The sequence below is a fragment of the Chamaea fasciata genome, unplaced genomic scaffold, assembly GCF_029207755.1.
Source record: "Chamaea fasciata isolate MVZ Bird 193981 ecotype frontalis unplaced genomic scaffold, bChaFas1.0.hap1 SCAF_1, whole genome shotgun sequence".
In the NCBI taxonomy this organism is placed as follows: Eukaryota; Metazoa; Chordata; class Aves; order Passeriformes; family Sylviidae; genus Chamaea; species Chamaea fasciata.
This window is the reverse complement of record NW_027094086.1, coordinates 52,572,115-52,595,217: the sequence shown is the minus strand read 5'-3', so window position 1 is coordinate 52,595,217 and position 23,103 is coordinate 52,572,115. Positions and strand designations below refer to the sequence as shown.

The following is a 23,103-nucleotide window of genomic DNA, read 5'->3' as shown; positions in this document are numbered from 1 at the left end:
AGCTCCTAATTCAGGTGATGAATGCATCCAATAACTCTCTGAGAAGAAAGGATCTCTAAAGCCTGGTTTCCTGTACTGGCACAGAAAGATATCAAGGAAAATGCAACTTTGTGCCGAGGCAGATTTTCGTTTTGTTTTACCTATCACCCTTCTTTCTCTTTTTCATGACATTGCTTGTTTTTAAGCCTCCTTGTTGCAATTACTTTGAGCTGCATTATACCAAGGTTTCCACATAATGATTAGATGTCTTTCTATATTCCCAATGCAAGCTTTGCTTTTACTGTTTTGGAAAAGTTTCAACTATGATGAATTTAACCATGAAGCTTCTTGGCCCAATTTTGCATTAAAAATGGTAAAACAAATTACCTTGGCTGCCTCTCATGTGCATAAAGTTTCAAACTTTATTTGCTGTCTTTTAACAGAAAAACTTCCCCTGTAAACGAGGCAGGCTCCTTGTGCAAAGTATGGATCTAGATTGATGCATTCTGAAGCATTAGCAAGTACTTAGTTATTTTCATATTAACTTTTTTCCTATTTGTTTAAACTCATGTATTTCTTAGATCATAGAATGGTTTAGTTGGAAGGGACCTTAAAGTTATCTAGTTCCAACCCCCCTGCCTTGGGCAGAGACACCTTCTACTAGACCAGGTCTGCACTTCCCTTTTAATTATTGCCCACAGTTATATGTCTCAATATAAAAGGAGACTATATATTTGAAGGACTTACTTGTAGTTTAATGCTAACTTTTCTCTTCATGACACATTCTGATTTTATGTCATCCTAATTAATTTATGAATTTATTTGTGGTATGCTCTGATGAAAATTCCATTTATGCTACAGCCAAAGACAGCTCCCTGTAAGCTTTTTTTCTCATATGAGGATGGAGAATTAGCATATCAGCGTTTTTCACATACCCTTAAAAGATATAATTCCCAGGAGGGCTAAGCTAGCCTGATAGAAATATTCTTAATGTTTAATAATTTTCCTTTTTTTTTAATGCTTTATTGACTATTATTCCACAGTTATAGCAGCATATATACAGCTAAATTTAGTCCTAAGTCAATAACACATTGTAGATAAAAAACACTTTACCCCCTAAATCCTTTTATTGAGTGTTTACTAGAGAAGTTTTCCATAACTGAATTCTGAAAGCCGTAGAAAATGCTCTGTAGTTGTGAGTATTCACGTAATCTACCATGGTTACTGTAAACTAGATGTGGTTAAGGTTAAGCGGGTGTACACCATAGCTTTCCATTTTAAAATGATTCCACAAAGGTAGAGCAGTATGGAGTTAGGGCTGTTCTGTAATGCTGTTAAAGACCTTGAATACAGTACCCATTGATTAGGTTTACTATTCCTACTCTGAATTCTTTGCTGCTGTTTTACAAGAAGAATTTCTGTACCCAAACTTTAATCTTTATTTTCCATCTCTTCTAGTTTGATGTAATGAGGAACAATGAGTCTACTTACTAAGTGCAGCTAATGCATCAAGCAGGGTTTGCCCTCAGAATCTACTTTCTGCATGTTCTCCAAGGGTTTTATTTTAGCTGCTCCAGTAGGTGATTATTATGGGTGAGAGTCTGACGAAAATGAAAATATGCCTTGAATAGAGAAGTGTAAATTAAATGTAACTGGAAATCTGCATCTGTGTTCTTCCTGGATGCATCTGTGGACATTTTTTCTTCTCTTTCCTCCTTCCATAAGGCGTGGAGCATCACATATCACAGCTGGTTGACTTTTGTGTTACTGATCTGGTCTTGCACATTATGGATGATTCGGGACCGAAGGAAATATGCCATGATCAGTTCACCATTCATGGTTTTTTATGGAAATTTACTGCTAATATTACAGTATATATGGAGTATTGAGCTCAAGAATGATGAACTTCCTCAAGTATCTGGTTTTTTAAAAAGAAAGGAACCCGGGGAGCTGGCATCAAAGGTAAGCGTAACAAACAGCTGAGATTTATTTATGAAACCACAAAATATATTGTGATAAAAATATGGATCTCTTAACATTTCTTTAAAAGTGCATCCACAGTATTCAGCGTAACCACTTTCAGCAATTCTAAAGGATAGGTCATTAGAAAGAGTGTTCAGAAAACTGCTTCTTGCATATTCAGCTAATACTAGAGCAAATGTTTCAAACACCTTTTAGGTTTTCATGATAATTCTGTGGAAAGTACCTACTGGGTTGAAATTGCTCACTTGTTTGGTTTTATAAACTGGATTCAAAACCAGATGTAATTTGATTCACTAGATTAATGCCCATGGGATGCCAGACCTGTCTGTGACTATGATGGCAACTGGAACTGTATTGTCATTGCAATTACCAACACTACTCACTCCCTAATGGTTTGGCACAAGCAGCAACACATAGCTGTGGCTGTGTTTTAATTCTTTATCCTTACACCTGAATCAGCACAAGTTGAAATCCATTCCAGGTTAGAACCAAGAGAATTTGCTGACCCAGTGCATGATAGATTTTTTTCTTTAATGTCTCAAAAATGCATTTTGTTCTGCAAGTTTGCTCCTGGGGAAGGGACTGAGCAAAAATAGGATGTTTTTTCCTAGAGCACCCAAGAGGGCCATCTCAGGGAGTGCATCTAGTTGGCACTGCTCCCCTTGTGCTAAGTGGATCACTTCCCTTGTGACTCCTAATTACAATTAAAGTTGATTCTGTACATTGTCTTCCTTGTTGGCAATACCCTTTGGACTACGATTTCTGGGTCTTTAATGCATTTGAAAGTTAGTGAGTGCTGTATTATTTCTCTTGTAAAGGTAGGGGTAGTGTGGTAAGAGGGATAAAGCTCAAGGAGTTCTGCAAGAGAAGTTCTACATTTTTTTTTCAATGACTTCATAAACCTCTAAGGATTTTCAACTGTCTTAATACTTCATTCCATTTGACATTATTTCTTACTGGCTATATCATTAAATATCTTGTCTAAAAACAGATGCTGTCAAGAAAGGAAGCTGTTGTGATTTGGCCACATCCATAAAGCCATTAGGTGTTTAGTGGGGTTTTTTAGGCTGAATAAAATGCACTCCATAACTTTCATAGAGTCACACAATAGTTGAAGCCAAAACAGACTTCTGGAGGACATTGGTCCAACTCTCAAGCAGAGCCATCTAGACTTGATTGCCCAGGACCATGCCTAGACAGCATTTGAATATCCCTGAGAGTGGAAACTCTTGTTATATCCTGGGGCAACCTGTGCCAGTGTTCAATTACCCTACAGGAAAAAAAGTGTTCCCTGATGTTCAGAGGGAACCTCCCGATGTTTCAGTTTGTGCCTTTTGCCTCTGGTCTCATCACTGGAAAAAAGTCTGGCTCCAACCTCTTTGCATCTCCTCTCAGATATACATATAGACATTGAATGAGATTCCCCCTGAGCTTTGTCTTCTTCATAGGAGAGATGCTCCAATCCCTTCGTGGCCATTCAACCGGACTCTCTCCTGTACATCCATCTCTCTTGTACTGGGGTGCACAACAGGACACAGCACTCAAATTGTGGCCTCACCAGTGCTGAGTAGGGAAGAAGAATCACCTTCCTCAACCTGCTGTCAACACCTCCTAATTCAGCCATTAGCATTCTTTGTCATAAGGGCACGTTGCTGGCTTGCTTGTAACTTGTTATTCACCAGGATCCACAGGCTGTTTCTGCTAAACTACCCTCCAGCTGGTGGGACCCCAGCATGTAATGGTGCTTGAACTAGTTCTTCCTGCCCATGTGCAGGACTTTGTACTTCACCTTGTTGAATGTCCTGATGTTCCTGTCAGTCCCTTTCTCCAGCCTGTCGAGGTCCCTCTGGATGGCAGCGTGACCCTCTGGTGAATCAGCCACTCCTCCCATTTGTGCATTATCAGCAAACTCAGTGAGGGTACACTCTCCCCCATCATCTGGATCAAAAATGAGGATGTTGAAAGAAACTGGGTTCAGTACTGATCCCTGGGGCACATTGCTAATCACTAACCTCCAGCTAGACTTTATGCCATTGATCACTGCTGTCAGAACTCAGCTGTTCAGTCAGTTTTCAGTTCACCTCACTGTCTGCTCATCCAGCCCACACTTCATCAGCTTCCCCCTGAGCATCCTATGGGAGACAGTTTCTGTCTAGAGTCTAAGTAAAGACGGTATCCGCTGCTCTCCTCTCATCTACCAGGTCAGTCATTTTTTCATAATAGTTTATCTAGCTGGTCAAGCATGACTTCCCCTGGGTGAATACACTCTGACTATTCCTGATGGTTTTCTCATTCTTCATTTGTATGGAAATGTTTTTCAGGATTAGCTCCTCCATCGTATTAGAATCACAGAAGAGTTTGGGATCAGCAGGGACCTTTCAAGATCATCTAGTCCAATGCCCCTGCCATAGGCATGGACATCTTTCACTAGATCAGGTTGCTCAAAGCTTCATCCAGCCTGACTTCAGACACTTCCAATGATGGAGCATCCACAGCTTCTCTAGGAAGTCTTTTCTGGCCTCTCACCACTATCACCTTCCCAGGGATTGAAGTGAGGTTGTCCAGGCTTGATCCTTCATCTTGAACTCCTTGAAGATAAGAGTGACCGTTTGCTTTCCTTCAGCAATTCTCCCATCACCACATTTGATCAAAGGTCATTGAGAGTAACCTCCACTAGTGCCACCAGCCAGCTCCTGGGTACATCCCATCAGGACCCATGCATTATGTATGCTCACTTTCTTTAAATATTCCCTGATCCAAGCCTGTTCAACCAAAGGAAGAGTCTGCCTTTCTTCAGACTTTTCCATGGTCTCCAGGAACTGTGTTTCCTTAAGGCCAGTCTTGCTAGCAAAGACTGAGGCAAAGAAGGCATTTGGTACCTCAGCTTCTTCCATGCCCTGTGTCGGCAGGGCCCTCACCCCAGTCAGCAGTGGGGCTAAATTTTCCCTAGCCTTCCTTTTTCTGCTGAGGTATGTACGGAAAATCTTGTTGCTCTTGACATGCCTTGCCAGGCTCAGTTTCAGGTCTTGACTTTTCTAACCATGTCTGTGCATGCATGGCCAGTCTCTGCATTCCTCCCAGATTACCTAGTCCATCCTCCATCCCCAGGCAGAGTCTATGCATTCCAGCTGTGTTGCCATGCAAATCCCACTTCACCTCTGCATCTTTCTGGCCTGTGCTTCTTAAAGAGCCTGTTGCTCTGTATTGTGAATATTCAAGGCATCACGCCCTGTCTCTCTCATCCCAACAAGATCACAGCCCTGCACAGAGATCTTTGATTGCTTGGGTTTATTCCCCATGCTGCAGGGCTCTAGTGTACAGGCACTTTATAGGGGCACCTAACATGCTGTTTTCCCAGAAAGAATCTGGCAGGTTTCCGTGTAAGACTGTGTTGAAATAATTGCCTTGCTTATATACAGATGCTTGTGGTGACCCTGCATAAGCCCTGTTTTGCTGATTATGTATTTATACTTGTTCACACCACCCCAGGCACCCTTTGCTTGTTAGCCTTGTGCATCAGTCTCTCTTTAGGGCTATAGTAACTCTGTACCACCCTTTATTTCCAATTTTAAGTCCTTTGAATAATGGTTGAATTTAAATGAAGACTGGATACTGTATTCTGTAAAAAGAAGAATAGAAGTGTACTGTAATTTTTTCTGCTTAAGTGTCTGCATGCTATATGTGTTTCCTGGTCTGAAAATGAGACAAAATCTATACTGTAAAAGGTGACTAAAAGCATTTCTTTGGTCTGCAACCCTTCAAGATTTTTCTCAGAGCGAGTTCTGGCTCTGGAAATGCCAAGGAGAACAAGGGAGTAAATGTGGTGGGACGACAGAGATAGTCACTGCAGAACAAGTCTGTGTTTTACAATATCAAAGGTTTGTGTTGCAAAAAGCCAGAGCTCCAGGAGGTATCTGGGGAAGCAGTGACAAGTCACACAGGCTAACAATCTGCTGTCATGGCTCAGTGTTAGCAGCAGTGTCAATGAAAAAGCCATCCCCTTGGAGCAGTCCTTTTCCCCATTAAGGTATTGTGCATTAGAAAAAAAAATACATTGTACCACTGGCCTTGTCATTCTATTGTGTGCAAAGTATTTGGCTCTTACCTGCTTCCTCTTTGAAATTTTATTCTAGCTATGTAGTGAAATAAGTCTCCTTCTGCAAAGGGAAATTAGCAAAAGCTTTGTAGAAAGTAGACATAAAATCAAGTGTGTGACTACAGGTGTCACGTTTTCTAAATTTTATCCATCTCTTGGTATTGCAAGCTGCTGAATTCAGCTTTTTGCAAAACACAGAAATGCACTCTTCATTAAAGAGATCTGTTTATTTCTAAGGTATCCTGCTGTAACTGAAGTATCATTTCTTAAAGCTCTTAAAAGAGTTAAGAGCTATCTCAACTATTGTAACTGTTGCAACTGCAAGACATACAGAAAAATTGATTTTTAAATTAACTGTGTTTAGGCACTTGAAGTAACAAGCCTCTTAAATCAAAATATTTATCATGACAACAATACACTCTTGCATATGCTTCTTCCCTAAAAAAAAAGGTTAAAAAATGAACAAAAAAACAACAAATGGCAATAATACAAATCAATGCATAATAAGAAGATCCATGAACTTAGAAGACAGTAATTAAAAACTGAATAAAACAGGGTAGAAATAAATGAATACCTTTAAGAAATGGAAAATTGCAAATGGAGCAAAGTTGTTTGTAATGCTGGGTTTCCTAAACAACATAACTTGCCCTAAGATGCAATTTGACACCGGTGCCATCACTGCCATTTTCTGAGAGACAGGGAAAACAAAGGCATGCAAACTTTGTGAAAACCTATGCTTGTATCAGTAGGACATAGGATATACAATTAGTCTGTTGGTTTTGTTTTGATTTTTGTTTGCAGATTCTTTTCACAATTACTTTCTGGCTACTGCTTAGGCAACACCTCACTGAACAGAAAGCACTTCGGCTAAAAGAAGCTACTTTATCTGAGGTCAAAGTTGGAAGTGAAGAAAATGAAGAAAAAGGTAAAGCCAGATCCAATTTAGTCCTTCAGTCATGATAGATGTTCCAGTTACTGCATTTCTCTGATGCTGAAAGCAATTAGCAAGGTATCTGTTATTAGCTAAGAAACATACTACAAAATCTATGTGCAGCTATCTCTCAGATATAAAAATAAAACACTTTTGAACTTTAGAAATCCAAATAAAATGCTCTTTACTGGAAGGCAATAAAATGACTTATTTTAGAAAGATGGTGGAACTTTCAAATGATCAGTTTACTTCGGTGTTCCCAACTCAAACCAGGGGATTAATTGCCCTAAAGTTTAACCACAGGAGATTAATTTACTTAGGCAAAGTTGCTAAATTCCTTGAAAGTTGTATTGGCACATAAACTCTTATACAGACACAGAAGTTAAACTACAAGTTTCAGTGGAAAAAATAAACTTTTTTTTTTTTCAGTGCAGGGGCTCAAGCACACCTGAGAGAAAATTTTACTTTCATAGATTCAGCTTATCTAACAACTCAGTGAGCTGTTCTTTCTTTTGCTACTGGGCACATGTTTCTCCAAACATTCCTTGTCCTCTTTGTCTGGATGTTAAACTGAAAAAGTTCAGTGCACTGAAATGGTAGAAAGCGAGTCCTGGAAGCAGTAGTATGGTTCTGTCTCTGGTTATTTACAATCCTTGTCTCAGTAAAACATCTGATGAGTGTCAAAGCTGTACTACAGGGATTTTCAAGACAAGAGCCTGAGGAGCGGTGGGATGGTGAGTGGGACTAAAGGAGTGGGCAAGCCTTTTGGTGGTGAAGTTTCAATATTGCTCTCAATGGAAAGAAAAACAACTGTAATATGATCCCCTGTTACCTAGATACTTGCACATGTACTTGCTGCTGGGTGGACATTTACCCTGCCCTCCACATGCCTCATAACGTTAGTATAACTGGAGAATCTTGACCTCTACATAGGGCTAAAGCAGCTTGTCTCTTCTGGCCCAGGTGCAGCACAAAAACCTGGATAAGTGGTAAATTTTTTGAAAAACAGCAATGTTAGTGTAGCATTTATATTTTTTTAAACTTGTTTGGGTTTATGTTAACTTTTTCCCTTGTTTGTGGTTTTTGGAGGTAAATACAATATTATCTAAAGGGTAAAACTCAAGCTGAGAGGTTCAAACTCAAGATGAGAGTTTATACTCAAGATGAGAGGTTTCTGGTGGTGCTGGTGGTTTCTTTGTTTTCCAGTTTAAAAGGTTGCTTAGTTGAGAGTATAAGCATTGCCATGGAAAGTGTTTTGGCTGTTATCCATTATGCAACCCTTAGGCTCTAATTTTCCACTACAACTGCTGGCATTTCAGATGAAGCAAAGATGGGTGTCTGGTACGGATGTATAGCCATATGCCCTATGGCTCCAGCAGCAGATTTAAGCTCATATGAAGTTAAAACCCTTTTCCTTGCTCTGGAGGCATGCATGACTAGGAATTCAGTCTCTTGTGAATATTGAATTTTAAGTTTCTGTGTTGTGTGCAGAGATTTTACTTTCCACACATTCAAATTCTTACTAAAAGTCCCCAGAAGAGACAGGCCAAATGTGACTCTGTATTTGCAGAAGAGGAGTCTCAAGAGGGAGAAGTGTCAGAAGAACAGGAAGAGGAGAAGGAAGAGGAGGAGGAGGGAGAGGAGGAGGAGGATGAACAGGATATTATGAAAGTCTTGGGGAAGCTGGTGATGGCTATGTTAATCAAGTACTGGATTTACGTCTGTGGGGGCATGTTCTTCTTTGTCAGCTTTGAGGGTACAATTGTCATGTACAAAATCATCTACATGGTACTGTTCCTCTTCTGTGTGGCCCTCTACCAGGTAAGGGAGAACTGTGTTAACTGAATTTTATCCTTGAATAGAACTGTTCGTACTTTTATCTTGGTAATAAAGTAGCTCCAAATAGAATTCATGAACAGTGAATTTGTTCTTTAGTTAGACACAAAAGAATAAGACCATTTGAAGGTTTTAAGACTAATTTTTCCTCTGTTTTTTGGTTATAACAACAAGCAAAGTGCACCTAAATTAAATACAATGCACACCTCTGCTCTGCCATGCTGCTTCACCATAAGCTTTGGAACCTTTGTGAAAAATTCTGAGTCTATGCACATTCTACATAGCCAGCAGTTTTTGTGATAGCTGGTCCACACGGCTTCCACACCCCAGTGAGCATGGGAGTCCCTCTCCTCCTGGACTTTCATCATCTAATGGTGATGAAAGTAGGTGACTGAAGTTGTCCCTGACTTTGTGTCTGTGTTGTGTGTCTCATCAGACACTTTTTGCACAAAACTCTTAACTTGAATGCATTTGCTTTAGGAGTAAAAACTGTCTCAAAAATTTATGCCTGCTACTGGGTAATCATTTCTTCCTTCAGACCAGCTAGGAAAAATAGTGTTCTTCATCCTTGTTTGACGGTACAATGTTGTCAGTATTTCTATCAGTGTCTTTGCCTTAAGCTTGTGTCAGCATCTTTAGTGTGTGATTTTCAGGTACACTATGAATGGTGGAGAAAGATTTTAAAGTACTTTTGGATGTCTGTGGTTGTTTACACAATGTTGGTACTTATCTTCATCTACACATACCAGTTTGAGTCATTCCCTGGGCTGTGGAAGAACATGACAGGCCTGGATGAAAGGAAGTAAGTGGTTTTGATTACTTTTTTATTTTCATCTTTGGATCTCTCAGTTCAGTGTGATGGAAGGATCTGAGAGTAGTCTTCCTTCTTAGGGGAGAAAAACGTCATGCAGCCATTCTCAGGCATAGCTGATTTTAGGCACTCAGTTATGAAGCCATAGATTTATTGGCGTAGCCATAGAAGTGAGCCAGACCAAGAGAAGAGCTCTGAGTCGTATTTGCTCCAATTGGCTGCTTAGGCTTTTGGATTGCTTCTGTTTTCAGTACAGTGCCAATACTTCTCTTCACCATACTGACCATAGAAACCAGATCCAGGGAAAGATTAAGAGTAGATCTGCAAGATGTTTGGAAATGATCAAGGTGAACCTGCTCTCCTGCTAATAAGGAGGATTTGGTTTCTTCAACCTTATGTTGAGTTGGGCATTTCTCAAGAGGAGCTTATATTAGAAAGTATAAACAATATAATGGATCTCCAGTGCGGGACCTTCAGTCAGAGAAAACTCATCTGATTCAAGAGATCTGTGGCAGGGTTTGTTCATTTGACTGTGCAATTACAGTACCTCTCTACATTCCTGAGTCCGAACACAAGATACTTGCGTTGTAAATCTTGCTAGTTTGGAAGAATTTTAGAAACCAAAACCATGTAAAAAGTACCATCCCTTTATTTCCTATTGCAAATAATTTGTAGTAATGTCTCATGGAAAGAATATTTTTTGTGAAAAGATGTCTTAGTGGAATTTTTTTTTTTCCAGACTAGAGGACCTTGGCTTAAAACAGTTTTCTGTGGCTGATTTATTCACACGCATCTTTATCCCCACCTCCTTCCTATTGGTGTGTATCTTACACCTTCACTATTTCCATGATCGGTTTCTCCAGATCACTGATTTAAAAGCTGTAACCAGCAAACAAGACAACACTATTTACAGGTAAAGAAGCAAAGTAAATGGAATTATTGATTATCTGTATGGAAATGCTGTTTCTGACTACTTTGTAATGCTCACTTTTCAGTAAATGTTATTTGCCTTTGCTATGACTACGTGGCTTAAAAAGAAAGTGCACGGTATCCAGCACCCCACTACAAACAAAGTATTTGTCTCTCCCCATTTTCCCCTACACACCAAACTTTTTCTTTTTAGGGTACATTTGCAGAGGTAGTAATGACATTTATGTATTTATTTCGTTGGCTTTGACCTGTAATCGGAGTTAGATGCTTAATTACTATGTATGCTCTTTTGTATGTGTGTTCCTGTCTTTAATAAGAAATACTGCTTTTATTTTGGATCACATCTTTTTATTCAACATCCATTTTGAGGACCAAATGAAGATTGGGAGATCTGAAAGAAACACCACAGATTGGATTGAACACTTAGGCCTCTTTCTGAAGTTGTACTTCAGAAATGGAAAAATTCCAAATTTTTGGTTACTTTTCGTAGTACTGACCCTTGGCTATGCTGGACATTTCGTGATTTCAGCCAGACATTCATTAACATTTTTTCATTAATCTGGGGCATCACTTTTCCAGTGTTCAATTCTTACATATTTTCCTGCAAAAAAACAATCTGGCCTAGGATCCTGAGCCAGGAGTATGAGAGAAATGATTGTGTAATAGAGTGCTATATTATGCAATGACAGTTACATTAATTCTTTGAAGAAAGCAATGAATTTAGACCCTACTTTTGGAATGTTCACCTGTCTAGTGATAACTGTATCTCAGCTGCACTTCTGTGAATGGGGACTAGCTTCATAATACCACATACAGTGTAATGGAATAATAATGCCAATTACTTAACAGGGAATTATGTTCCAGGTTATGCGAGATTTACGAAGCATTTCAGATATTGTTCATACATTCAATTTGATATAAAGCTACTTCACAGTGTATGGTACAAGTTTTGTGCCATGAGAATAAGCTCCAGTTATATGGAATGCTTCCAGTTTCTGTATTTAAATAGTTGCTAAAACCAGAAGAGATCAAACTTGGTAAAATTTCCCAATAAAGATGTGGGGAGGGATTAAACTTAAATTTTAAATGTCTTTCTGTGTAATAACTCACCCGTTGCTATTGTTGAGTTGCTAAATGTGATGGTAGATTCAAGGGCGCTTTGGTAATGGCATGTGAGCAGACTTCTCTTGTCCATAGCAGACTTTTGTACAGCAGCAGGTACGTGTTAACAGCTCTGAATTGGCCAAGTCCTGAAAGCAGAGCCCAAATAGGTGTCTGAACTGAAATGGGGTTGTTCCTAGGCTGAGGCATTTGGAGGAATGCTTTACAGCTTGCAGTAACTGCAAGCTCTCTTGCGGCCCAAAGTTTGCTTTTGTGCTGAGTAACATAGGAAGTTTCCAACTCCCTTCTAGTGTGATTGAATAGACACAGGATAAAAAGAAAAAGCCCTGAGGCACTCGTAGGATTTTGATGGGTTCACTTTGCCTGTGAAACTGCTACTTGAAAATCTTTCCATTACACAAGAAAGATACAGGAATATTTTACAGCTTTCCACATGTTGGCATTAAGAGGATCACTGTGAATAAAGTCACTTTATTCTCGAAGGATGATAACTGCTGATGGTGAAGACACAAAATGTTTTAATGCATTGCGAGCAAACTTTTTTTCGCCAGGAATAAGTAGCCTTGAGATGCCACGCTGAAAGTGGACATTCATTGTTGTCCCAGGCTTTTTATTAAAGTCACAGATGAAGAAGATCATGTTATATCATCATTTTTTTTATCTTGGGATTAGAATGCTGGTTTTTTGAGTCTGGATGTGTACTAGATTGTGTTAAGCAGTTACATAGGTAGCTAAATATTTTTAACCGGTGAATATGGCATATGTGCTATATTTGCCATTTTGCAGTATTTTCAAAATCACAAATATCACATATCTTCCTTGTTCCTCCTGAGAAGCTTTAACTATCATGACCAATACCCAAATCAGAATAGTTTTCTTGGTTTGTACTCCTACTAACACTGTCTGACAAATGAAAGTCCAGCTCTTTTCTTCCCTTGATGCAATGAATCACTATTGAACATCAGCTGACTTTATAGTTCAAAGCTTCATGGTACGAACTCAGTTGACATTTGTATTGGTGATGCATAAAGCTGGATCTTTAGAACTAACACAACAACCAAGTTCAGCTTAACAGTAATGCTAGCAATAAGTTGCAGGGGCAATTAAAACAGATTCAAGATTCATATATATGTGTTGTTTTCTCTCAAAGGTACTAGAACTTAATTTTTCTTTTTGCTTTGAAGACACTAGCATTCATTTAACAAATGTTTCACCTTTCTAGACTGCTTTTATGCTGCACCTTTGGCAACAAAAAAATTTTAAATAAAGAAACTTCATTTTGAGTAACAAGACAGAACTCAGTCCTTTTACTAGTAAACTTCTTGAAATAATCACAGCAGCTGAGAGCTAGTCATGAAAGCAATAAAGAAAGCACATCCAACTCCTCTATCTGCCTTTGAACTGCCAGGTGTGATTACAGTTCTACAGTTGTGTGTAACTGAAGAGTCCTGTTAAAGTTGCTGAGAATGATCATTTATTAAAATGCAGTTTCTCATGAGCAAAATTTGCAGAGAGAGTTGAAGAGTAAGGGTCTGCCAACTGCAAAGAAAGGGCACAGAAACTGGAACATTGGAACTGGCAAACTGAGGCACTTCTCACTATTTATAAAGGTGTCAGAATCAAGTGTCTCAGTTTCACATCTGCAAGAGAAAGAAAAATTCTCTGATTAGGACTTTCCCAACCCATTTCCTTGCTGTACCATGAATTATGGGATGGCAGAGATAAAGGCTGTGAGGTAGATAGTTTCTCTGATATGATGTTCTGCCATAATTACCTGTACATATTTCTTAAAAAAAAAAAAGAATTTAAAATGGTGGCATTCTAAGGCTTACTTAAGTAAAGCAGTAAAGACTGTTCTCACATTTTGAGGACTATCAAAATGATCTGTAGTTCTGACTAAAGTTGAACAGGATCTAAATGCTTAAGAGTTGCATTTATAAGCTTCCTAGAATTTTCACACGTGGCATATGTTAAAATTTTGGAGTGTGCATTGTTATGACAATGTGTCATAACACATTGGTGGACAGGAAAGTGCATTCGTTCCTATTTAATGTTTTTCTTTTCTCTCTCTAATTCATTTCCCATTTTCATCTTGTGCTTTCATCTCCCACCTCATAGCCATGCCAAAGTCAATGGCCGTGTATATCTAATAATTAATAGGTGGGTACTTCAATTCTTCCTTTCCTTTAAAACCGATATACCTTATTTTTTTTGTTACTTCTTAGTTGCCTTAAAGCAAAGTATGTTCTTGCTGCGCAGTACTGTGAAGTAAGCAGGGAGATTACATTGTTCAGGTATTGCAGTTTCCTTAAGCTGATGAAGCAGTTAATACACCTCTTCTGCATATTTATACATTTTGAGTTTCTTCTCCCAGCTGAGAATTCTCCTAAATTTTGCCCACGCCTCAATGCAGGAATAATTGGTGCTATTTGTAATTGGCTGCAGACAATAGATTTGGTTGAGGAGGCTCGTTTGTCTACCCTTTGTTTGTGCATGGAAAGATGCATGCCTGCATGCGCCTATTTAGACACAGACACACAAACACAGAGACACACATCCCTATCTTTCTCCAAGCATGTCAGAATGGGAATTTGAAGGCCTGTTCAGTTAAGTATGTGGTATGTGTTACGAGTTAGTACAGACTGAGAATTCAGAGTTGGAGAGGGAACGCTGAAACCACTGCATGCTAAGGCTGTTAATTCATGGGCTGAGTTGGGTGCTGCAGGATCTAAACTAGAAAAACTGCCATCATGATCATCCCTTTATAAATGACATCTTGAAAACTGTTCCATAAATTATATTCCTTTCAAAATACTTGACTGGAATAAATGTGGGGTGTTTTTTAATCATCTCTGAGAATCGGACTTCTGAGTTGTTGTCACTACTGAATATAAACAGAAAAACCAAGAAGATACATTGTTTAGATATTTGTGACTACCTGCTCTAACAAGAAGTTTATGAGTCATGTTCATGCTCCTTCTTCAAATGTCATCACATAGTTGAGTCACCATTCTTAAAAGTTTGCAAGAGCTGGAATTGTGGTCTACAGAAAGCCTGTGTTTAAGGGAGTGGTGAGGGCAAGCACCATGGTTAAGGCAGGCAAGCTGGTTGCCAAGGGGCATGGCCAGGAGACAAGGCTGGGCTCTCACCCATGGGCAGTCAGGAACATGGACCAACAACTGAGTGTGAGGATCAGATCTGGAATAAGGAAGAGGGTCAGCCACAGCCGGGTGGGGCCCCAGCGAGTCCATGGAGATAAGCCAGGTTTGCAGGGAAGGCAGGGTGTCGGTCTGCATGTCAGGATTGGGGTCAGGGAGGCACAGACACAGCTGCCATGCAGCCACAGCATAGCAGTGGAAGCCTCAGCATGGAGGCAGCACCCAATGAAAGGAGAGGGACCCTCTGCACCAAGGCTTCCTGGCCTGTCCACATACCCCAACAGGGCTTGGAGTCAAGCGGCAAATCCCCTTCAAGGCCTGAAAAGGCACTCAAGGTCCTGCCAGTAGAGGTATGGCGCTATGTGTTCAGTTTGAGTCTTGGAGACCAAATGTTCAGGAGATGGTTCACTGGTGTTCTGCAGAGCAAGAAGCCATCTGTTCTTGAGGCTTTGCATGAAAGGTACTGGAGAACTTCTTTTAGCCAGAAAGTTTCAAGAAACTCATAAACGGCAAAAAATTGTCACAAAGACAAAAGATGCTTAATAATGCATTCAATTAATTAATCTTCAGCTCTAGTAAATTACGAATAGACAAAAGTACTAGGAATCCAGCAAGGACCTGTGGCACATACCTTATTTTAGTGCCACTGAAATTGCTTTGTTGCCGAAAACTAGATTTACTGGCATACTTCTCATTATTGATGCCCTATTTAATGAACCTTAGAGTAAGAAATCCTCTCAGCTAAGAGCAGTAGTGGGTGTACCTTCAAGGCTTGTTGCCTGCATTATTATTTAGTTATTTCTCTTCCTTAGTATCAGACACAATGCCTTTATGTTATTTGGGGTAATTTCCCACCAGTATGTGGCTTCCAACAATGAAGTCATATCTCACTAGCTGTGAAGATGTATGGGTAGCTTGTCTTAAAAATTCTGAACTAGTGAAGTTTTTATATCTTAATAGCTCAGTGTTGTCAGTTACAATATAATGTGATCTCGTAGCGAAAAAAAAATAGAAATTGGAAAAACAACCCTAGCATTACATAAAGAAGTTTTGGAAGAAAGATTCCAAGTAGATTCACTTTCCAAACAGTGGGCAGGGCTTTCTATCTATCCTTGGATCTCCTAAGCATGTGATCCAATTCTCAAGCCTACTGATGCCAATAAAGCTAAGCCTACTGAAAACCAAACTCATACTGCGGCTTTATGAGGTATATATATTACATGTACCAATCTTTATAACCCCATTTGCCTCCTGGGTCTCCAGAACACAAATGGGAATTAAAAGAATAAAAGAAAGATGAGCCCACTCATACCAAATCCTATAGTTACTGTGTTTCTGTCCAATTTACACTGAAGTAAGTCATTAAATCCTTGATTTACACCAGTGTGAATGTAGATTTTTTCATTATAAAAGTCACTTGGGAAGATACCTCATAAAAATCAATGCAATTGCATACATACAAAACCTGTCTGATTTTATGGTTACTTTCATTTCATGATGTATTGCCTTTTAAATGAGCTCTGATGGTTTATAGTAGCCAGGGTTCTCTAGAACATTTGAACTGAACTGAAAATTCATTCTCTCTTTTTTATACATGACCCTCCTCTTGGTATTTTATTAGACTTTCAGGTAAATATAAGTTAGTTATGTCATTTTAGGGAACATTGATGTTCAGTCACTTTATAGAGATTTAAATATCCTTTTAGTGTATATGCTAGCTGGTCTGTAACTTAGATATGAAAATAATCAAAGAGTCCCAAAAGATGATTGGTAACAGCCAACATGGCTTTACTTAGGGCAAATCATGCCTGACAAGTTTTGTGACCTTCTGTAATAAGCATTGATAAATAGGGGCAGAGCAACTGACATTGTCTACCTGGACTTATGCAAAGTGTTTGACACGATCCTATATGATATCCTTGTTTCCAAATTGGAGAAACATGGTTTTCATGGATGGACCACTTGGTGGATAAAGAATTGGCTGGATGACCACATGCAGAGTTGGTCAATGGCTCATTGTTCATGAGACCAGGGACAAGTAGTGTCTCTCAACACCAGTACTGGGGCTGAGACCGTTCAACTTTCGTCTTGGTGACATGGACAGTGGACTCGAGGGCACCCTCAGCAAGTTTGCGGAGGACACCAGGCTGTGTGGTGCTGTCAACACACTGAAGGGAAAGGATGGCATCCAGAGGGACCTTGACAAACTCAGGAGGTAGACCCATGCAAACCTCTTGAGGTTCAGCAAAGCAAAATGTGGGATCCTACACCTGGGTCACAGCAATCCCAGACACACCTATGGATTGGGCAGAGATGGAGTTGATGGAGAGTAGGCCTCAGGAGAAGGACTTGAGTGTGATGATTGATGAACAATTCACCATGAGCTGGTAGCATGCACTCACAGCCCAGAAAGCAAATGGATTCCTGGGCTGCATCCAAAGAAGCAAGGTGAGCAGGTCAAAGGAGGTGATTCTACCCCTCTACGTTGCTCTAGTGAGACCTCATTGGGAGTTCTGTATCCAACTCTGGGGTCTCCAACATAAGAAGGCCTGGAACTGTTGGAGCAAGTCCAGAGTAGAGGCACAAAGTTGATAAGAGGACTGGAGCATCTCCCTTACAAGGACAGGCTGAGAAAGCTGGGGCTGTTCAGCCTAGAGAAGAGGATACCTCACAGCAACTTTCCAGTATCTGAAAGGGGCCTACAGGGAATCTGGAGAGGGACTTTTCATCAGGAATTGTAGTGATAGGACAAGGAATAACAGGTACAAATTGAAAGAGGGGAATTTAAAGTTTAGTAGTTTTTCTGAAAAATACGTTTATTAGGTATTAGGGAGAAATTCTTTACTGTTGAGTGGTGAGACACTAAAACAGGTTGTTCAGGGAGGTTGTGGAGGCCCCAGCCCTGGCAGTGTTCAAGGCCAGGCTGGATGGGACACTGAACAACCTGGTCTGCTGGGAGGTATCACTGCCCATGGCAGTGGGAGTGGATACTTTAAGTCCCTTCCAGCCTAAACTATTTTATGTTTCTATTTTCAGTAGCCAAAGATACCGAAATTCTTGAGTATAAGATTTTTTTCAGGTTATTAAACACTCAGGTTCATTGCCCGACCCATGATGAGGAATTTTAGTCATGAATGTGGCTAAAATGTGATTAAACTTCATGACTTGATATTTTTTGTGTTTGAATGTCTTGTTAAGGTTCTCATTTTAAACCACCTTTTATGCTTTTTGACAATTGGCATAGTATTTCTATTTCAGGGTTGTTTAGTCTGATTTCTGTCATTTTTCCTTCATTTGAGACACCAAAGTTTCCATCTTGAATAAACTGCAGCTCCCAAAATGATTGAAAAATAATTCTGCTTTTTTGAATTTATCATACCTGCCTAGCCTATTCTCTTAATTTTTAATGATCAGGAAAAGAAATAGATTTTTAGTTTCTTGAACAGTAAAAATCCTAAAATTGGCAGAATTTCCTGTCTAAATGTTTATAGACCACAATTTCTCATAAAGAAAAATAAATCTCTGCAATGGTACTATAGCATATTAGAACAGCCTTACAGGTGCTTGAAAGTATGCTGAGTGTAGTAATTTCAATAACATGACCAAACATTTAATGACCTAATCATACACTTGCCAAAGGGACACTACATTGCAAGGAGTCACATTCAAAGAGAAACTGGGTTTTCTGCAGCTATGGAAGGTGACTCCCAACTGCACAACTGTTGGAGAAAAAGGAAAACCATAAGAAAATATATATTTTCTCTAGTAAAGAAAATATATATACTGAATAATCTCAGGAGAAAAAAAAAAAGGCACCATGGCACTAGAGAAATATAATTTCTGTATTAAATCAGTTGTATCCCAGTTTCGGTAGTGTGAAACTTACTGATAGATTTAGATGGAGACAATTACAAATTAAAGAAAACGTCTCTGTTAGATGTGGCAAAGAGAGAGAGGATGAATGCCACTATCAAAGACAGATATTACAAAATCTTCTGAAGGTGCAGCCATGAAATTCTTGCTTTTGTTTCTTCCCAAATCTATAGCTGGAGGAAAAATTGCAAATTCCTTGGCTTTCCAGGTGCATCTTTTAATTGGAGGAAGGTGGAAATGCATTTACAGCGATAGGTCAGATATTTGTGATGGTTCAGCAGCATTGCTTAGAGCATGCTACAGCTTTGACCACGTTTAGCGCTGATGTAAATAGGTTGCCCCCTTTCCATCTGTGCTGCAAATTCATGTTTCTTTATAGAGGCACCCTGTGAATGTCATGATGGCATGCCCTTGGCATCAGAAGGCTTCTGCAGATGGAGTAGGAGAATGCTTTATGACTTGTGATGTAGCATGACGTATTTGTCAATGACCTTCTTCTGTAACCCCTCTGTTCTCATCTCCCTTTTTCTTTCTGTTCCAATTACTTTGAGCAGCCTCAAGAAAAAAATACCAAACCACCAAAATGAGTAAGTCCCCTGTGAAGTCATGAAATGTTTACTCTTAAATAATGTCATTTCATGCTTCTACATCTTAAACTCTGACCATTTTCTCCAGTGGGGAAAATGTCAAGTTTAAGTGTCAATACCACTCATTACTAACTAACCATTAGTATCTGAGTGAGAAGTAGTTACTAATAAATTCCAATGACTCCATTTTCAGTGTGTGTTTGGAGAGAGTACCAGAATCATTAACTTTTCTACTTCTAAGGCATTTTCCATGACCAGTTTATTTTTTTCTAATTATACAGTTTGAAAAAGAAAAATACTTTGATGTCATTACTCCTCAGTTTGCTGACATGCTACTGTTTACCAACAGACTGGTGCACCAAGATGGAAGCCTGCCTGACTTAACTATGATGAATTTAACAGCCAGAAGAGAAAAGGAAGAAGATAAAATGCTGGAAGAGGCTGGTGAGAAAAGAATGGAAGAGCCAGAGGGGGAGGGAGGGAAAGGGAGGGTCAAAAAAGGAAAAGAAGAAGAGAAGGAGGATGAAGATAAAGAAGATGATGATGATAATGATGATGACGATGAAGACAATGAATCGGAGGAAGAAGAAACTACAGGTAAGCTCTGCAGAATGCAAATTCTTCCCCCCTCAGTCTTAATTAATAATGTCAACAGGTGATTTGTTATTGGTCATCCCTGTTAACTTCAATCACCAGGTTATCTTCCTAGTTTCATATGCAGTCTATGGCAAAGAGGCTGAACTGAGCAGATGGCTACTTGTCAATTATTCAACAGGCTTCAGACTCTTCTTGGGAAAAATTGTACTGCAGGATGCTGAGAGGAAGAAACCAAAAGAAACCCAGTGCCCATTTCTTTCTAGGTGGTCTGGGTTAGATTATTGGAATGTTAATCCAAATTCTAAGTACTTCTTTAGAGTGGAATCTCCTTACAACAGGGAAAATAATACACATGCATATTTAATATCTGATACTGCATGCTTTCAAGGCATCCCCTTCCCAGGAGTCCCAATGGCTTTGCTTCATTATTTATGTGCACATTAGTGTCATGCTTTTCACTTCTGAAAATGGAATGTGTAATTGATGCCAGATGAACATAAAAAAACTTAAGGGCAGACATGGGTATGGCTTATACTGTCATCCTTGATATTGTTAATATGAACTCCTAAAATGAATTATTACCATAACTCAGTTTGTAATATGAGCTAAAAGTCAAACTGGGAAAAAGTATTTAACACCCAAGGAAGCTCTTTGGAAAGGGCCTTACTACAAATTTAGTTACTCATGCCAATATTCATAGGACTGTGATACCTAAACAGGGAGAGGATCTTTGTCAAGGCAAAATGGCAGCACATCAGGCTTAGCAGCCCTAGGGAATCAGGGAATCATTTAGGTTGGAAAAGGCTTTTTAAGATCATTGAATCCAATTATTAACCGAGCACTGCCATATCTACCACTAAACCATGTCCCTAAATGCCACACCTATATGTCTTTTAAATACCTCCAGGGATGGTGACTCCACCACTTCCCTGGACAACCTGTTCCAGTGCTTGAACCTCAGCTGAAACAACTTACCTTTCCTGGCTGGAACAGCTGTCATCACAGAGGTGGTCATGGGCCATGGAAATCTTTATTGGCCAGCTTTCACACTGTCTGTGAGGGGTCTGGTGCACTCCAGTCATCCCAGCTTTGGGACAGAGGCCAGCTTGTGGGTATTACTCTGTGCAGTGACATATGCAAGCAGGGATGTGGACAGCTGCAGCTGGTGTTGGCTGGAAATAGCACAAGGGGATCCATTTTTAAGCTGCACATGGAGTTCTACCAGAGTTATACCATTTTCACACAGCCATGTGGTCAGAGCTCTGACATTAAACATGTTCATGTGTGCAGACTTCACTACAGTGTTGTACAGTCTTTCAGTGGATGCAGTCAGTAAGATTTGATTTTATTTGATTTTATTTGATTTCATTTGATTTTAGTTGATTTTATGCATGTTGCCTGGCCATGCTAGACAGAGCACCTTATCTGCCTGCTTCACTTAGCTGGCACTGTCTGGATACATCTTGCATGATGCAACTCTGCAAGTGAAAACAAATGCAAGGAAAGAATGAGTGAAAACATCTAACTCTGTAAAGATTTCTCTTCAATTTTCTCTTTGTGCTTATAAAAACACATGTAGGATTAGAGTTTTGTAGCTTATTTAATTTCTCAATTTTAATTACATGCTTACAGAATTCACATCACTTAGCATTTTTATTAGGATTTTCCAAGTTGTGTTTGGAGAAAAAAAGGCAAAGGAAAAAAACAGAATTTGTTTGTGAGGTGTTCCAGAAATCTGCTTTTTCACACAAATGTGCATGGAGTAACCATCTTGGTGTGCTTTACATATAAAATAAAGTGGGAATTTGAAATAATTTCATAAAGAAGGTGGTAACTCCTTTGCATTTCTACCAGCTTAGACAGTGAGGTGCTTTGGTATCACTTGCAAATTTTTCCATCTCTGATATAAAGTGTAAGAATGTTCTCACAGCATGCAAAATCCTTCCTAATCTCCAAAATGCTTCTGAAACCCCAAATAGAGTGTGAGGACTCTATACGAATATGTATCAGCCAAATGAAACAGTTTTACAGCCAGCCCACATGCTAAGTCATCACTTAGAGGGCGCTGCTCAGCAAATGTATTGTCATGTACACTCACGTGTTACAGGTGATGCCACAAGCTTGCTCACTGGAGTACTATTTGGGAGGATGGCTTTTTTAGCCAAACACCCCTGTGAAGGGATTCTTTCACCCAACTTCATGATCTCCACTTGATAAAAGTTTTTTCAACTGAGGGAAATATTTGACTGGGCTACAGTTTGCCTTTCTTGATTTAGATGTTCTGTGAAGGCACAGGTAACACTCTAATAAGAGGCTGTGCTGTTTTCAAGGCAATTTAGATAACCTTCATCTGAAGATATCTATAGTACAGTTGTCTAAACCCTTGTGATGGGAATCCAAATCCTAGTGTGCATGGATTTCTTCCACTCTGGCTGAAAAGCTTTCTGAGTAGTAGTAGTAGTCCGTGCTTTCTGAAAACAGGCTGGGTCCATAGCTTACAGGCATCAAAAAAAAAAAAAAAAAAAAAAAAAAAAAAAAAAAAAAAAAAAATTATTTTTCTGAGCTGGAAAAGGGCTGGAGTTAGTTCCTGAGTGAGATCTCTAAGCTTAGGTCCAAAAATACTGGAGGACAAGAGTCCAAAAAGAGTTCTGATGAGAGGAATAAAAGCAAAATTGACAAGGGAGGCCACCACTGCTGCTTTTGAAGTACAGAATCTTTCCAGGGAATGTGGTCAGAAGGGAAAGCACCTGAGCTAAGTGGGCTTCAACCCCATTTTTAGTTAACCACTGAGCTGTACCTTTATCCTCCATCTTGTATTACTTTAAGGCTTAGAAGAGAAGCAGAAAGCTCGTTGTTGCCTAGTGGAGTATTCCATTTCACAGAGACCTTCTGTTTTTGTCCTTACAATAATTCTGCTTGACCATCCCTGCAGACCTAAGGAACAAATGGCATCTGGTGATCGACCGCCTTACAGTGCTGTTTTTGAAATTCCTGGAGTATTTTCACAAGATGCAAGTCTTTGTGTGGTGGCTGTTGGAGCTGCACATCATCAAAATTGTTTCCTCTTACATCATCTGGGTCACAGTGAAAGAGGCAAGTAAACACCCACTGGCAAACTCCTACACATCATGAAGGCCTGTCAGCATCTGCCATGTGGTTACACACCCAGGTGTAGGGAGAGGGCTTCCTCCTGTCAGACC

General features: G+C 39.6%; 1 protein-coding gene across 5 annotated transcripts in view; it reads left to right on the top strand.

The window, feature by feature from the left end:
* The window catches only part of PIEZO2 (piezo type mechanosensitive ion channel component 2), a 287,338-nt gene that overhangs the window by 195,778 nt on the left and 68,457 nt on the right, over nt 1–23,103 (top strand). For 4 of the 5 annotated variants that reach the window (XM_066183542.1, XM_066183552.1, XM_066183579.1 and 1 more), the window contains exons 13-21: nt 1,705–1,941; nt 6,860–6,983; nt 8,560–8,810; nt 9,479–9,627; nt 10,376–10,549; nt 13,807–13,848; nt 19,274–19,306; nt 19,656–19,903; nt 22,836–22,996. In XM_066183542.1, coding sequence (XP_066039639.1) covers nt 1,705–1,941; nt 6,860–6,983; nt 8,560–8,810; nt 9,479–9,627; nt 10,376–10,549; nt 13,807–13,848; nt 19,274–19,306; nt 19,656–19,903; nt 22,836–22,996 — 1,419 coding nt within the window. The remainder of the gene's footprint in view (nt 1–1,704; nt 1,942–6,859; nt 6,984–8,559; nt 8,811–9,478; nt 9,628–10,375; nt 10,550–13,806; nt 13,849–19,273; nt 19,307–19,655; nt 19,904–22,835; nt 22,997–23,103) is intronic. The other variant, XM_066183560.1, reaches the window with a different exon arrangement.